The sequence below is a fragment of the Pistacia vera genome, unplaced genomic scaffold (assembly GCF_008641045.1).
Source record: "Pistacia vera cultivar Batoury unplaced genomic scaffold, PisVer_v2 Contig461, whole genome shotgun sequence".
In the NCBI taxonomy this organism is placed as follows: domain Eukaryota; kingdom Viridiplantae; phylum Streptophyta; class Magnoliopsida; order Sapindales; family Anacardiaceae; genus Pistacia; species Pistacia vera.
In genome coordinates, this window is record NW_022196292.1 from 861,202 (window position 1) to 877,981 (window position 16,780).

The 16,780-nt window shown below is 34.7% G+C and overlaps 2 protein-coding genes across 13 annotated transcripts; one reads left to right on the plus strand and one right to left on the minus strand.

Moving 5' to 3' along the window:
• Window positions 1-364: 364 nt before the first annotated feature.
• Window positions 365-8,778, plus strand: LOC116145380 (TMV resistance protein N-like). 12 transcript variants are annotated; one of them, XM_031430842.1, is made up of 13 exons: window positions 365-557; window positions 632-693; window positions 917-996; window positions 1,413-1,494; window positions 1,605-2,119; window positions 2,291-3,362; window positions 3,821-4,166; window positions 4,265-5,245; window positions 5,392-6,063; window positions 6,348-6,495; window positions 6,593-7,299; window positions 8,337-8,496; window positions 8,636-8,778. In XM_031430842.1, exons 5-7 carry the CDS (start codon window positions 1,635-1,637, stop codon window positions 3,974-3,976), a joined length of 1,713 nt encoding a protein of 570 aa, XP_031286702.1. In that variant the 5' UTR covers window positions 365-557; window positions 632-693; window positions 917-996; window positions 1,413-1,494; window positions 1,605-1,634; the 3' UTR covers window positions 3,977-4,166; window positions 4,265-5,245; window positions 5,392-6,063; window positions 6,348-6,495; window positions 6,593-7,299; window positions 8,337-8,496; window positions 8,636-8,778. The 12 variants fall into 12 exon arrangements, with proteins under 12 accessions (XP_031286702.1, XP_031286700.1, XP_031286698.1 ...); XM_031430840.1 differs by having other exon boundaries at window positions 652-693; XM_031430838.1 differs by having other exon boundaries at window positions 652-693; window positions 950-996.
• Window positions 8,779-8,898: 120 nt separating this feature from the next.
• Window positions 8,899-10,777, minus strand: LOC116145379 (pentatricopeptide repeat-containing protein At3g29230-like). Its single transcript, XM_031430833.1, has one exon. It carries the CDS (start codon window positions 10,775-10,777, stop codon window positions 8,939-8,941), a length of 1,839 nt encoding a protein of 612 aa, XP_031286693.1. The 3' UTR covers window positions 8,899-8,938.
• Between the last annotated feature and the right edge of the window lie 6,003 nt (window positions 10,778-16,780).

Below are 16,780 nucleotides of genomic sequence, written 5' to 3' on the forward strand. Positions count from 1 at the left end.
GGTCAAAAAAATACTGAGTAATATTGATGGATATCTGAACCAAACACAATTTTTACTGTAACCTTTATTGAGAAACTCATTGACAGTTTTTTAAAGACTGAACCAAACGGACCCTAAGTATTTTACTGTTTAACTTTTTTGAAAATACTAAGAGTAGTATTCCCAATCTTGAACCAAACGAAGCTCAGAGTTTTTAGATATTTTACTAGTTAATACTAAAAGTAGTATTCCCAAAACTGAAGCATGATTGTCAAAGTCAAGAAAGAAAAAAGGGCAGACAACTTTTGATAAAGTAAAAATAATGGAGACAGAATAAGAAAAAGAAACCAGTTGACTGACACTGGTAATGAAATTTCCACGAAATTTCTGGTACTTTCTCTGCAATTTACTCCGCAATTTTCTTTCAAGAGTGAGTGAAGAAGAGATAAATATATGAGAAATCATTCATAACATCAAAGTTTTATCGTTTTCCGTCGCTTCAACATCCTCATTTATCTTCACTGATCTTTACATACTTTCTCTGTAGCAATTCAGATCTGTCTTCATTTGTTATTTGGGTAAACATACTATGACTTTTTATATATATTATTTTTCTCATATATTTTTTTAAATTTTATATAATTTTATGAAGTGAAAGTTATCCATCTTCAGTTTCGTAAGTGCTGGATCTGAACTTCCAAGGCTAATTAAAAGGTAAGTGTCTCTATTGTTCCTGGATTTTTTAATTTTTGTTTTTTTTTTTTTTTGTTTGTTTTAAATAGTTATAAGTAGCTTATATGTGTATTTTTGGTTAGCTTGTTTGAGTTTTTATATCTATTATTTTTCTCTATTTTTATTTTAATTATATAATTTTACCAAACAAATGCATCTATGTTTCAAACAAATTGAACATTTTGTTGATTCTTGATGTTCATAGTCTCTCAAAGCCGTGTCAATCTTTAATTTCCAGTAACTCAGGTGCAAGTGCAAATATGATCTTCTAGGACTAATTAGAAAGTAAGTGCCTCTTTTTATTTTTGTAATATTTTTTTTTTTTGTTTGTAATATTTCTTCACTTGTCTTTTAATTTTTATATAATTAAAAATGTCATATCAATTTTTTTTTTTTAAATTTATAACTAAGAAGTTATAAAAACAAAAACAAAAAAACTTTTGCCCTGTTTTCTATTTTCAAGATTTATTTAACAAAATCAGAAAGTATTTTTTTTTTTAGTAATTGTTTATGTATCATATTTATTTTATTTTTTACTTTTAAAATAAATCATTTTTTAGGGATATTAATGAAGCATTTAATTATTTCATATTAAATTATAATAATATTTCAAAGAATGAAAATGGGAAAAATTATAATAATATTAGTCTCACAAATATTTTTTGTAACCTCATGTGGGAGTTCACAATTGGTTTGGTTAGACGGGATCTATTGTTGGGTAGACGAGACTCATGTGAACTGAGCAATTGCGAGCTGATACATCGATTTTGTGAGATAAAGTTTGTGAGTAGTGTTTATGAGTGTAATATTACTCAGAAAATTATTAAACATAAGACTTCTAATTACTTTAATTTTTTTTCTTTTATTCATTGATTGTCTACAAACTTAAACAGATCTGAAAAGTCTTTCATCAGAGGAGTTGGATGGCTGCTTCTTCATCTTCAGCCACTCCTCAATTGAAGAACTATGATGTCTTTCTTAGTTTCCGAGGCGAGGACACCCGCTATAATTTTACAAGGCATCTCTATGTGGCTTTGTGTCGCAAAAAGATTGAAACTTTCATGGATGACCAACTGATAAGAGGAAATGAGATTTCGTCATCTCTTTTGAATACAATTAAAGCATCAAAGATTTCTGTCATCATTTTCTCACAAAATTACGCGTCTTCAAGTTGGTGTCTCCAAGAACTTGAACAGATTATTGATTGCATGAAAACGAAACAGCAGATTGTACTACCAATTTTCTACAAGGTAGACGCATCTCATGTAAGGCGTCAGAAAGAGAGTTTTGGGAAGGGATTTGCTGAACTTCAAGACCGTTTTAAGGAACAGCCGGAGATGCTGCAAAGATGGGAGAATGCGCTGAATGAAGCAGCTAATCAATCTGGTTGGCCTATAGATGGAAAAACGAAAGTGTTAATCTGCATATAATTTTGTACTAATCAATATTACTTCTTTTTTAAAATCTAACAAGATCGGTTATTAAAATCTTTGCATTGGTTTTTGTGATCTTTTCTTCCTGTCTCCTTTTGATTTACTTATCCTAACTAATTAATGTTTAAATTTTTTCTATTTACTAGGTCTGAACCTGAACTCATAGATGAAATTTCAGGCGTTATATTGAAAAGACTAAATAAATTGTCTCCAAGTGATTATAAAGGCCTGGTTGGGGTAGAATTTTCAGTAAACAAAATAGAGTCTTTGTTGCACAAGGGATCAAATGGTGTTTTCAAAATAGGAATTTGGGGCATAGGTGGTATAGGCAGAACAACTATTGCCCGTGTTGTATACAACAAAATCTTGAGCCAGTTCGAAAGATTCTATTTTGCTGACAATGTTAGGGAACAGTCAGAGAAAAATGGTATAACTCACTTGAAAAAAGAACTTCTTTCCACGATATTAGATGATAGAGATCCCAATATAGGACTCACCTACACAAGAGAAAGACTTAAAAAACAGAAGGTTCTCATTATTTTTGATGATGTGACATTTTCACAGCAAATAGAAGATTTGATTGAAAACCTTAACTTGTTGAGCTCGGAAAGTCAAATTATCATAACAACAAGAGATAAACAAGTGTTAAGAAATTGTGACGTAGATGATGCTTGTATGTACAAGGTTGAGGGATTAAGAGAGGAGGAAGCTCATCAACTTTTTAATCAGCATGCTTTTAAACAAAACCCTCCTATTGCATATTATATGGAGCTATCAAAGAAAGCAGTAGAATATTCCAAAGGCGTTCCATTGGCTCTTAAAGTGTTGGGTTCCAATTTGTTTTCCAAGGAAAAAGAGTTTTGGGAAAGTGTAATAAACAAACTGGAAAAAGGTCCTCCTTCGAATGTTCTTAACATATTAAGAGTTAGTTATGATGGACTTGAGAAAGACGAGAAGGAAATATTTTTAGATATTACATGTTTCTTCGACGGGGAAGATAGAGATTTAGTGATAGAAATCCTTAATGCTTGTGACCTTTATGCAAAGCAAGGAATAGAAGTTCTTATTGATAAGTGTCTCGTGCTTGTGACTTGCAATAGAATAACAATGCATGATTTGCTTCAAGAAATGGGTAAGAAAATTGCTCAAGATGATGATTGCAAAGACATTCGATTATGGCATCACATGGATATCTTGAAAGTATGTAGAAATTATAAGGTAAGGGTTAGCTATATGTATTTATAAATAAATACATAGCTTTGAAAGAGAGCTTACATTTTCATTCAAATTTTAAATTAATGTGGTTTAAGGAAATCTAATAAGAGATCTTGAATTTTTTTTTTTTTATTAATATTTTCTTTCTAAAAATTCTTACTTTTCAAGCACTTTTACTGCTATTGTTATCCTATTTATTATTTTTTCTGCTACTGAAATCCGTAATCTTTATTTGTTTAAGTTAGTTCAATGTTTCTATTCACTAGAGTATGTATTTGTGATTGTGATTGATTCATATTTTATTTTTAATAAAAAAATAAATTTTGTATCTTAATTTACGTATGAAGCTTAAATTAATTTGATTAGGCTAACATTGCTGGTTAATAAACATTAGCTAATTAATTAGTTTGATTTAATGGGAGATTCTTGTATGCTAACTGTTCGTCTCTTTTGATTGTTAGGGATGTGAAGCAGTACGAAGCATAAACTTGGACATATCTAAAATAAGCAACGCAAGCTTAATTTTTCATGTTTTGTCAAAGATGGATAACTTGAGATTCTTCAGACTATACAACTCAGAATACCGATTTAATAATCCATTTTTAAGACGGATTTAACTTACCAGGCAAAGATGATTATGAAAATAAGTTGGATGATTTTGAAGAACCTAAATCCTTTCCCAATGACATAACATTTTTCTGTTGGAATAATTACCCCTTTAAATCATTGCCATTATGTTCTCCTTCAATGAGTCTTGTTAAACTTGATATGCGTTGGAGCAAAGTTAAACATTGGCATGGTTTTCAGGTATGTATTTTTGTATTTATACGGTGGTCTTTTTGTTGAAAATTATAAAAATACAAGGCACTAATTTGAGTTGATCATTTTTGTTTGTTTTCTTACAGGATGCTGTAAGTTTGAAATATGTTGATCTTAGTTTCTCCCGACACATGACAGAGATTCCAAATCTCTCAAGAGCCTCAAATATTCAGGAATTGATTCTAGCACATTGTACGAGTTTGTTGGAGATTGCTCCCTCATCTATTCAAAATCTCAATAAGCTTGTGAATGTAGATCTAAGCTTTTGTACAAGGCTTATTAGTCTACCAGATTACATTCAATCAAAATCAATTGATCTCCGTGCTTGCCCTAATCTCAAGAAAGCTCCAAAGATCTCACGTAAGGTGGAAAGATTACGGTTAATTGGAACTGCAATAAATGAATTACCCTTCATCGAACATCCATCTGGACTAACTGAATTGGATCTTGAAAGATGTTCATCGCTTGAGAGTCTCTCGAGTAGCATCTATAAGCCGACATATCTCAAAACCTTTAATCTTGTGCGCTACTCCAAATTGGTAAGATCACCCAATGACAATGGAGATTTAGAAAGGTTGAAGGGTCTCTATCTAGGTACTGCAACCATAAAAATAGCACCATCATCCTTCTTTCACGTGTCAAAAATTAGACATTTAGACCTATGTCTACCTTTTTATGAACTGGAAACCTTGAATGGGGCATTGAATTCTTCATCAGGTTCAAGCTCTTTGGTATCAGATTATTTGGAAAAATGTAAAATCACCAAATTACCTGATAATCTTGGACAATTATCCTCTTTGAAAGAGTTACATCTATGTGGAAATAATTTTGAGAGCATACCAGAACACATCAAAGGGCTTTCTTACTTGTACTTCTTAGACATAAGTAACTGTCGGAGACTTCGACTTTTGCCAGAGCTTCCATTGGGTGTAAATGTGCAAGCATCTAACTGCTCATCCTTGCAATCAATATCAGATGCATCATTTCTATTTTTACCTGATTGGAGATTACGAGGGACAAGTTTTGCCAATTGTTTTGAATTGGATTTATACAAAATTCTTCATGAGGTATCTCTTTTTACCCTTTCTCATTTTTTATGATGTTAGTTGTTTTTTAAAAGTAATAGAAAAAAAAAAAAAAAAAAAAAAAAGGTCTAAAGCTAAAAGCCTAAAAGTATGTTATGATGTGATGATTTTCATTTTCATTGGTACAGGAATCTTGTCGAGAATTTTGTTCCAATATTTGTTTCCCTGGAAATGAAATTCCAAAGTGGTTTACCCTTCAAAATACGGGATCTTATATAACTCTTGATCAGCCACTAGATTGGCATAGTAAAAACTTTCTAGGTTATTTTACATCTGCTGTTGTTGGTCCAGAAGCAGTAAAGTCCAGTACTCTTCAAGAATACAATGTTACCTGTTACTGCTTGGTAACAACTGAAGATGGTAAGGAGCAAATTTATAGAAATTGCTTTAGACCTCGGGAACATGATGATTATGTCTTCGGTCAATTTTATTCGGATCATGTATTATTCAATTTTTTTTTCTATAACGGATAATGCGTTTCAAGAGTGCGATAGGGAATATCATGAAATTTCTTGTGAGATGGAGTCATTAGATTGGTGTCAAGAGTGCAATAGGGGATATCATGAAATTTCTTGTGAGATGGAGTCGTTAGATTGTAAAGTGCTCATCAAATTTCATGCTAAAGATAGAAAGGTGAAAAAGTGTGGGATCCATTTCTTGTATGTTGAAGATTATGGAGAACCATTGGAAACATCCAGAAGAAGTGTTGACAATGCTAAAAAGAAAGGGAAAGAGAAAGATGAACTACAATCCAATAAATTGCAAATTTCAAATTCCTTTGATGGTATATGCGGCTTAAGGTAAATAATAAAGATTTATTTTAAGCTCAATAATGTTTTTCGATTCTTTTGATTTATTTTGTCTAAATAAAAGAAATTATATATATCTCAAGTAGTACTAAATTTTTTCATCTCATGTGGTACATAATTTTATGTGACATTCTAAAGCCACTTAACAGATCAACACATCATATATAGAGTCTTACTAATAACACAAAACAAAATTCATTTGAGATCAAATTTTATATCGAATTTCATGTCAAATGTTGTTTTTGATGTTTGCTTGACTTAATCTGTTGTAACAGGCCTCGTTTCATTTCAAATTATCCATGTTATCTACAGTGTCTAGAAGCACGGTATTGGAAATTGAAAAGGAATGCAATTAGAGAAATTGTAAAAACTGCTCTACTCAATTTTCAGCCAAATACAATTTTATGCTCAGAAGATGAAGAGGTCTCTCTCCTATCATACCAAGTCAATTCTTATTTTTATTTTTTGTTGAATAAAAAATTTGATGTTAAATTAACAATGCTAGATTTTCTTATTGTAGATGAATGGTGTGAATCCAAAAGGTTGTATGAGTTTCCCGGGAAGTGAAATTCCAGAGTGGTTTAGCTTTCAAAATGCTGGTGATTATGTAGAACTACCACCATGGGGCTCAATCACTTATAAATTTGCCAGTTTGGCTTTCTGCACCATTATAGAATTCTCAGATTTGTTAGATTTGGGCCAACCTTTCTTCGTTAAATGTGAGATGTCTTTTGAAGGATGTGATCGTTTGATTGTTGCAATTGGGTCTATACAAGGTTGGTTCGAAGGTGATAGAACTCACTACATCAAATCAGATCATGTATTCTTGGGATATGATTGTGTCATGTATACTCATAAAGTTCCTAGGTTAGATATATATCATACTAATGCGAAGCCCATCGTCAATTTCTATGTTACTAATCATGATGGAGTATTGATAGAGGGTTGTAAGGTGAAAAAGTGTGGAGTTTGTTTATTGTACCGTGAAGATTTTGAGAACAAATGGAAGAATCCAATAGATCTTTCATTTTTAAAGAGAAGGCTAAAACTCAATGGAAATGGCCACTGTAACGATGAACCACCATCCTATGAACTTTCCACCGCACGTGATTGGCAACCTATGAGTTCTGCTACTTCTCTGGAATTGAATTTAATGGTTGGATCAACAGTAATCGATACAACTGAACCACCCTTGAAGAGATTGAAAGCACACAACTATGAAAATAAGTAAGTTTTCCTTCTACACCTCGTTTTAATTATATGATTAATTTTTGTTTTCTTAATTCATTTTTCTAGAAATTCTTGTTCACCAAATGGAATATGATTACGAGATTCTTATAGAAATATAAAATTTAAATATATTTTCAATTTTAGTGTTTCCCTTTCTTATGGGCACATGATCATAAGATGATTTATAAATGCGTCACAATAATGAAAATGTTGTTTAAGAGTAAAGTGAACAATATTTCAGATTAGGAATTATTGAATTTTGTTAGAGAAAAAAAAAAGTAATATTATGCAATCTAATTCATACACCAAATATAATATATTATAAAAATATATTAGTTAAATGATAATTGAAAAATATATTAATTTTTAATAAATGAATTTTTGTTAGAGAAACAAAATGTAATATTAATCTAATTCATACACCAAATATAATATAGTATAAAAATAATACAATGCAATGTTCTACCAACCATTATACAACATTTAGCATAACATTATATAATACAACGTAATGCTATATGCTATGTAATTTGCTTAATGTTATGCTCTGTCGCATGCCAAACATGACCTCAAAAGGATATTATATTTGTTTAATTTATGTTCTAACAACATTATAATTAATTCAAATATGCTGAAATAAATTGAAAATAAAAAGGCCAAGAAATTTTTCATTAAACCTCTTTCATATAATTTTGTTCTTAAAGTGCACTCAGATGGACCTAGAGAGTTGATTATGATTATTATCTTTTTTGCTAACTTAAAGTTCTAATATAATTTTGTTGTTAATCATAAAGTATTACTGATTTCATATAATTTTGTTCTTAACCATAAAATATATATATGTTGATCAAATAAATATATATAATTTACATGTAGTTGTTTGGTAATTGCTTATTTTAAAATATCATTACCTTTAAAGTAATCCTTTATAAGATCAAATAGGTTCTTTGAATTGCATAGATTTATTTCATATATTATTTGTGTTTGGTCATGATGATAAGCTTTTGTTGTATTAATAATTGTGATGCTAAAAGAAATGGAGGTGAGAAGGATGATAAAGAAGATACTAAAGAGTTAAATCCAAGTACAAGTCAACCCACAGGCTTTGTTGATTCTAATTTGAATGAGTTCCCTATCGATGACGAAGATGAACCGCAACCTAAAAGACTTAAAGAATTCAATTTCTTTTAAAGGGTAAGGAAGTCCAAATCTCTATTCCTAATCCATTTCTATCTAATTAATTTTGCTCTCAATTTCTAGTCTATTTTAGTCTTTAGATTGATTACAATCAAGATGCATCATAAAATAATTATGTAGAAGCTTATTTTATTAGGATGGAGAAGGTGAAGTACCCATCTAATTTGAAGAAAAGACATGAAGCAGAAGCAGAGCAAACAATTAGTGAGTAAAACATTGCTATATTAATAGGAAGCTGTAGTTATTTCAAGAAAAATTCTAGTCTAATATTAGTTTAGTTAACCATTGTTACTCTTCTTTCACCCATCAATGAAATTCAGTTCTGATTTGTCTCTGTTCTTAGTGTAAATTGACTTGTTGGTATCAGAGCACAAGAGTCAAGATGGCAAAATTTCCCTTCCACTTCAAACAAGTAGAAGCTAGCACCATAAGCAACAATTTAACAGCCCGTTCCATCTAAATAAACCGCCTCACCAACATCTACTGGTACCTTTGGGACATACCTGGCCTCATTAAGATCTTGACCCAATGTTTCAATCATCTCATATATCTTTTCCGATTTAGGGTGCAATCTATCGTATACTGTAAATTCATGGACCTCGTTATCCACTTCAATAGAACTAGTCCCCGATGGCTTTTGAATTCCAGTGCTTCTCATAAGTAGCCTTACACTAGCAACGTTGTCCCAGTCTTCTGCTGCTGCAGCAAAAATGTTTGACAACATAGAGTAATTCCCAGGATCTGCCGGTTTCAATTTAACCAGGTGATCAACTACCTCCTCAGCTAGTTCTACAGCATTATGCATTCGGCACGCTCCCAAAAGGGTACCCCAAATAACAGCATTCGGTTCAAATGGCATGCTGTGCACAAGTCTAAAAGCCTCCTTAAGATGTCCACCCCGGCCCAAAAGGTCAATCATGCAACCATAATGCTTAACTCGAGGAAGAATCCCGTAATCTCTTTCCATTGAATAGAAATACTGTACACCCTCGTCAATGAAGCCTGCATGTGTACAAGCACATAAGACACCAATGAAAGTAATTTTATTAGGCTTAAACCCTTCTTGTTTCATCGTTGAGAAAAGCTCCAGTGCTTTCTCACCATGACCATGCATCGCAAATCCTTGTAGCATAGCATTCCAAGACCCCACATCTTTCTTTGGTGTCTCATTAAAGACTCTCACAGCCTTGTCCAAGCTACCACACTTTGCATACATATCAATTAAGGCATTGGACACATTCGTACTACATTTAAACCTATTCCTCTCAATAGAAGTATGAACTTTCGTCCCCAAACTAAGCAAACCTGACTCAGCGCAAGCAGCCAATATTCTAATAACAGTCCAAGCACCCGGCTTCAATCCAACCTCCTCCCTTTCATCATACAATCTCATTGCCTCCTTCGTCATCCCCTTTTCAGCGAACCCAGATATTAATATAGTCCAAGGAATCAACTTCTTAACTGGCATCCTATCGAACAACAATTTTGCCATCTCCATATCTCCAGCTTTACTATACCCCCAAATCATCGTCGACCACGAAACAACATCTCTCGCTGGAATTTTTTCAAACAATTCAAACGCCAAGTTCATTTCTCCAGCCTTTGCATACCCCTCTAACATCGTATTCCAAGTAATCCTATCTCTCTCAGGCATTTCATCAAACAGCCTTTGAGCTTCAGTCAACTCCCCACTTTTCACCAACCCATAAATCGTTAAATTCCACGTCACGATATCTTTCTCACCCAGAACCATAAACAACTTCTTAGCTGCAATAACACCAACCACACCACACTTTGAGTAACTATCAATTAACGCATTAATCACAGGAATAACACTCAAAAACCCACATTTCTCTATCAGGGTATGTATCATTTGTACAACTTTTAACCCATTTTGCCCACCACACGCCTTTAAAATAAAGGGGTACGTATAATTATCAGCAAAAACACCATCCTTTTGCATTTCAAAGAAGACCCTAAAAGCGTGAACATCCTTAGAGTTTTGCACACAAGCGCTTATCAAAGTATTGTACAAATGAACATTAGGGTCTTGAACATAATTAAAAACCTTAATAGCCAACCCCAATTGGCGGCAAAGGGACAAAGAAGAAACGAGTTTCGGTGCGATATACAAGTCATTGTGGAGGTCCTGCTTGATGATTTGTGCGTAAAGTTGTTTAATGTGGTTAAGGTTGGTGCGTTTGTGAAGGATTTGAAGCTTTTCTTCCAAGAGTCCCCGTGTGGAGATCAAAGTCGCAGCTCGAATTGGGACATACATTCGAGCCTTAGCGGTGTAAGGTGGCATTGAAGAAGCGATTTTTCGTCGTGTAATGAAGAATTGGAGATGGGTTTCAGTGAATTTTGGCTCAAGGATTTGAAAGTCCTAACCTTTGGTGTGCGTTTAAACCATGAGTTGCCTGTGGTATCGCTTCTTGGGCTTACCCACAAGAGAACATATAATTATAGTGTAATATTAACAAGAAAAATTCTTTCATATATTTAACTATTAATCTTCTTTATAATACGAATTGAGGATATCACAAAGATTCAAAACTTGAGTAATGACAGAAACCAGAGGAAATTTAACTCGTCAGACCTCCCAAGTTTGCATTTAGAAAAATAACTCTAAAAAAATTTTACAATTTTTTTTAAGTTAGAAAAACTGACGTGACACACTTAGGATTCATTAAACATGTAAAACTGGTTAAACCGAAAAGATTTAAATATATATGGGTAATATTATAATTAATGGAAGTTTGTTTAAATTTTAAAAATAAAAAACGACCCCCTCCCTTCAAAATTGCTTAACTGAACAATATACTCCAAAAAGACTGACGAAACACCTTCAATTTCTCTACAATTTCCAACGATAAAAGTTCTCTATTTCCAGCCAATATTTGATCCTAAAGATTCGTTACACAAAATCATGGTTGATATTCACAAGGAGGAGGAAAACCCAACCCCATTCCAAATCATAGACTACGGCGGCGGCAACTATTCAAAGGTTGTCGAAGAAGATGCTCTAGTGGATCATCCGATGAGTCAAGGTGGTCCCGAGGCAGAGGAGACAATGGCGGCACAAGAATAAAGAGAAGAATCGAAAAATGGTTTTGAAGAGGAGGACGCCAACGAGAATTCAGGCGAGGAGGAGGACACCGGTGAAGAAATGGTACTTTTTTACTGGTGATTTTGAATTTGATGAATAATTTGATTGGTTTGTGCGAATTTGGGGGATATGTAGTTGGTTTTATTGTTATGGTGGTTGTGCCGTTTTGTCGAGCAAATGGCGAGCATTGGGAGAGTCGCTTTGTTTGGGTTCTAGAGGATGAGGGAAGGCAATAGAGGTTGTTTGTAGGAGGTTGGAGGGCTGGGGATGGCAGAAGATGGCGGAATAGGGGGACTGGAGGGCTGCCTTGCAATACAGAAGATGGCGGAATAGGGGGGCTGGAGGGCTGCCTTGCAATATCTGTCATCCTCAGCCATCTCCAGTCATGGAACCTGCCACAACAGCCTTTGTAGAGCTTGCATTGGCTTCCCCAGTCCTCTCGAAGCCAAAAACACCCACTCCCTGATGCCCTCGAAGCCCATATCCCCAAAATTGACAGCCTATTAGTTGTTTTGGTTTCTTTTTTTGTTGTTGTTTAGTTTATATCAATTATGTAGATTTTTCTAAGTGTAAATTATAAAGACTATAGGTTGGAAGTTGTAAGCGATAAGGTACCGTACTTCCCAATAAGGGTGACAGTTAGGTCAAGTTGGCAAGTTTTTATAAGAATAATGGAGATTTTAGAGGAACAAAAGAAGGGTATGGACCAATTCAAAAATAGTTGTTTCGGTCATTTTACAGACATCAGAGAAAATTGGAAAAAGACGTTTATGGGGGCAAGAGTGTATTATATGTTCTGCACTTAGTTAAAAGCCAAAAAAAAAAAAAAAAGGAAATGTGGTTGGTGTGTGATGGAAGCCACTACGTTTTGGGATGATGGAATATGCCTTGATGACAAGCTTAGATGTGAGGCTTTCTAGATGCGAAGAGCAGGCGAATTACGAAGAGTAGAGCAACCAATACTTGGCTACAAGGTTTTGGGAGGAAGGCATCGATTACAGGACGTTATTTAGAGGAGATGTTAGGAGAAATGGGTATACCTCTTCAAAAATTTCAGATTGTGCCTATATGGTTCGTGCATTCGATCATAATGGCTTCTGACTCAACAAAAGTTGTTAATATGGATTGGTGAAGTTTACAGCAACATGAACTTCTTTAATGCTCATCCGTGAGACAGGTATCATTTCAGCCTACCATTGACTCTCTGCGTGGAAAAGACATGGCGATAAGCATCGCCAAGCTGTTGAGAAGGATAAACCGAGCACGTACATTTTATTTGGCTTCCCATGAGCATGCAGGTAATATTTTTTTTTTAGTCAACAATCCAATATGGATAAGGAATCAATTAACTAGTAAACTAAGGTGAATCGGGCTAAACTATTCTGTACATCTTCGAAATTCAAGCATCAACAGAAAGAAAAGGATGTTGCAGCAACTCTTCGGCAGTCCATCTGTCTTCAAAATCTCTGATCATACACTGCTCAGGAATCTCTGATCATGAGTTGTGTGCACATCATCATAAATTAAAACTGATCACGCCATTCTCTTGAGGTTTCTAGCTCCATAATAGGTCTCACATCAGTCTTGAGGTTGTACTAAATCCTGCTTCTACAAGCGACTGAATTGGACAGCACACAAAATAACAAGTCATGAGCAAATTCAGAAATAGCCATTATCAATTGGTGCAATTGGCATCTTCTCTACTGTCAGAAGCTGTTTTTTTCAGAAGTAATAAATAATAGACCCAAGTTATATAAAATAACACTAACAACCAATATCATATACTTGCAGTTTCAGCGTTAACATACAGCATCAGCATATTGATTCATTGAATTTTAATTGCATACCATTCAAGAGACATACATATAAAATAACCAAACAAATCCATTGCTTCAAATCATAACTTAATCACAATTCTGCAGCAAATTTCTTAACTTTTTGGATGAAAGATCAAACCTGCAAGGCCAATGTCTACTAATCCAAAGTACTTGGTAATGGCGAAGAGATGCGTGACAAACGTATGATCCAAAAGCTTGTTCTGCTCATTATTTAAAAGAAAAAAAATCAGAAATATCCAATTCCCGATATAAATAGAGTAAAAAAAAATACAAACTACTGACCAGAACTTTCCTCTTTGTGACATACAGGCAGACTCTTCACCACGACGACCAAGGAAGTGATGGACCAACTTTATAGCCTTCAAGCATATTTTACTCATTGAATGATATAAAGTAAAAAATTAAAATTAAATTAAATAGTAAAGAGAAAAGTGGAATAAAAGTAAATGTATACCAAGAGTTACTCACTTGGTAGTAAATGTGGCAGCCGAACAGCTATACTCTTCACAAGGAACTCAACCGTGAAATGATGCAAGAGGCAATAGTGAGATGGTCGGTTTGGCTACATCATGTGATATTGGAGTGCTGTGGTGGCGCTGCTGGAGTGCGACTGAAACTGTTTTTTTTGTTGTGACTAGATTCCTGAAATTGGAAATGATTCGGGCAAATTTTAGGCTTTAAAAATTTGGGGAAATGAATTTTGGGAGGGAAATTTGATTTGGGATTCTTCTGATTTTGCTAATCACGGTTGTTGAAAAAATTTTTTTTTTTTTCCAATTTTCTGGTGTTGTTACGTTGTAAAAGCTTATACGATAGATGAAGTGACACCTACCACTCACTGCCTCATCAGTCAGGGAGTCGATAAAAGCTGAGGTAGCATTATTGTAAAAAAAAAAAAAAAAAGATATGATTTGTGGGTTACAATTATTTTTCATGTAAAAATACTAAATTTACATGCAAAGATATATAGAAAAAATATATCCATCTTATTCAAAACTTTTTATTAATTGGCAGTTTGCCAAATTTTATTGGAGAATAATTTGAGTCTTTGACACATGTATTATTGTACACAAAAAGATAAACCGTAGAATTTCTTCCTTCGTGGTTTTTGTCAGTTAACAACTATATGTACCGCACAGAAAACAATTCTGAGGAACTTCTTCTCTGCAGAATCCGCCAGTACAGATTCTTTTTATGGTCCCTTCCACTTCAAACAAGTAAAAGCAGCACCATAAGCAACATTCAACAGCCCGTTCCATTAAATAAACCGCCTCACCAACATCTACTGGTACCTTTGGGACATACCTGGCCTCATTAAGATCTGACCCAATGTTTCAATCAACTCATATATCTTTTCCGATTTAGGTGCAATCTATCTTATACTGTAAATTCATGGACCTCGTTATCCACTTCAATAGAACTAGCCCCCGATGGCTTTTGAATTCCAGTGCTTCTCATAAGTAGCCTTACACTAGCAACGTTGTCCCAGTCTCTGCTGCTGCACTCAAACAAATGTTTGACAACATAGAGTAATTCCCAGGATCTGCCGGTTTCAATTTAACCAGGTGATCAACTACCTCCTCAGCTGCTCTACACCAGCATTATGCATTCGCACGCTCCCAAGGTACCCCAAATAAGCATTCGGTTCAAATGGCATGCTGTGCACAAGTCTAAAAGCCTCCTTAAGACGTCCGCCCCGGCCCAAAAGGTCAATCATGCAACCATAAGCTAACTCGAGGAAGAATCCCGTAATCTCTTTCCATTGAAAAAAATACTGTACACCTCGTCAATGAAGCCTGCATGTGTACACACATAAGACCAATGAAAGTAATTTTATTAGGCTTAAACCCTTCTTGTTTCATCATTGAGAAAAGCTCCAGTGCTTTCTCACCATGACCATGCATCGCAAATCCTTGTAGCATAGCATCCAGACCCCCTCTTCTTTTGTGGTCTCATTAAAGACTCTCCACCCTTGTCCAAGCTACCACACTTTGCATACATATCAATTAAGGCATTGGACACATTCGTACTACATTTAAACCTATTCCTCTCAATAGAATATGAACTTTCGTCCCCAAACTAAGCAAACCTAACTCAGCGCAAGCAGCCAATTTCTAATAACAGCCACACCCGCTTCAATCCAACCTCCTCCCTTTTCATCATACCACTCATTGCCCTTCGTCATCCCCTTTTCAGCGAACCCAGATATTAATATAGTCCAAGGAATCAACTTCTTAACTGCATCCTATCGAACACACAATTTGCCATCTCCATATCTCCATCTTTACTATACCCCCAATCTCGTCGCCCACGAAACACCATCTCTCGCTGGAATTTTTTCACAATCCAAACGCCAAGTTCTTTCTCCAGCCTTTGCATACCCTCTAACATCGTATTCCATAATCCTATCTCTCTCAGGCATTTCATCAACAGCCTTTGAGCTTCATGTCACTCCCCGCTTTTCACCAACCCATTATCGTTAAATTCCACGTCACGATATCTTTCTCACCCAGAACCATAAACAACTTCTTAGCTGCACTAACACCAACCACACCACACTTTGAGTAACTATCAATTAACGCATTAATCCAAGAATAACACTCAAAAACCCACATTTCTCTATCAGGGTATGTATCATTTGTACAACTTTTAACCCATTTTGCCCACCACACGCCTTTAAAATAAAGGGGTACATATATTATCAGCAAAAACACCATCCTTTTGCATTTCAAGAAGACCCTAAAAGCGTGAACATCCTTAGATTTTGCCACACAAGCGCTTATCAAAGTATTGTACAAATGACATTAGGGTCTTGAACTAATTAAAAACCTTAATAGCCAACCCCAATTGGCGGCAAAGGGACAAAGAAGAAACGAGTTTCGTGTGCAATATACAAGTCTTGTGGAGGTCCGCTGATGATTTGTGCGTAAAGTTGTTTAATGTGGTTAAGGTTGGTGCGTTTGTGAAGGATTTGAAGCTTTTCTTCCAAGAGTCCCCGTGTGGAGATCAAAGTCGCAGCTCGAATTGGGACATACATTCGAGCCTTAGCGGTGTAAGGTGGCATTGAAGAAGCGATTTTTCGTCGTGTATGAAGAATTGGAGATGGTTTCAGTGAATTTTGGCTCAAGGATTTGAAAGTCCTAACCTTTGGTGTGCTTTTAAACCATGAGTTGCCTGTGGTATCGCTTCTTGGGCTTACCCACAGAGAACATATAATTTGTGTAATATTAACAAGAAAATTCTTTCATATATTTAACTATTAATCTTCTTTATAATACGAATTGAGGATATCACAAGATTCAAACTTGAGTAATGACAAAACCAGAGGAAATTTAAC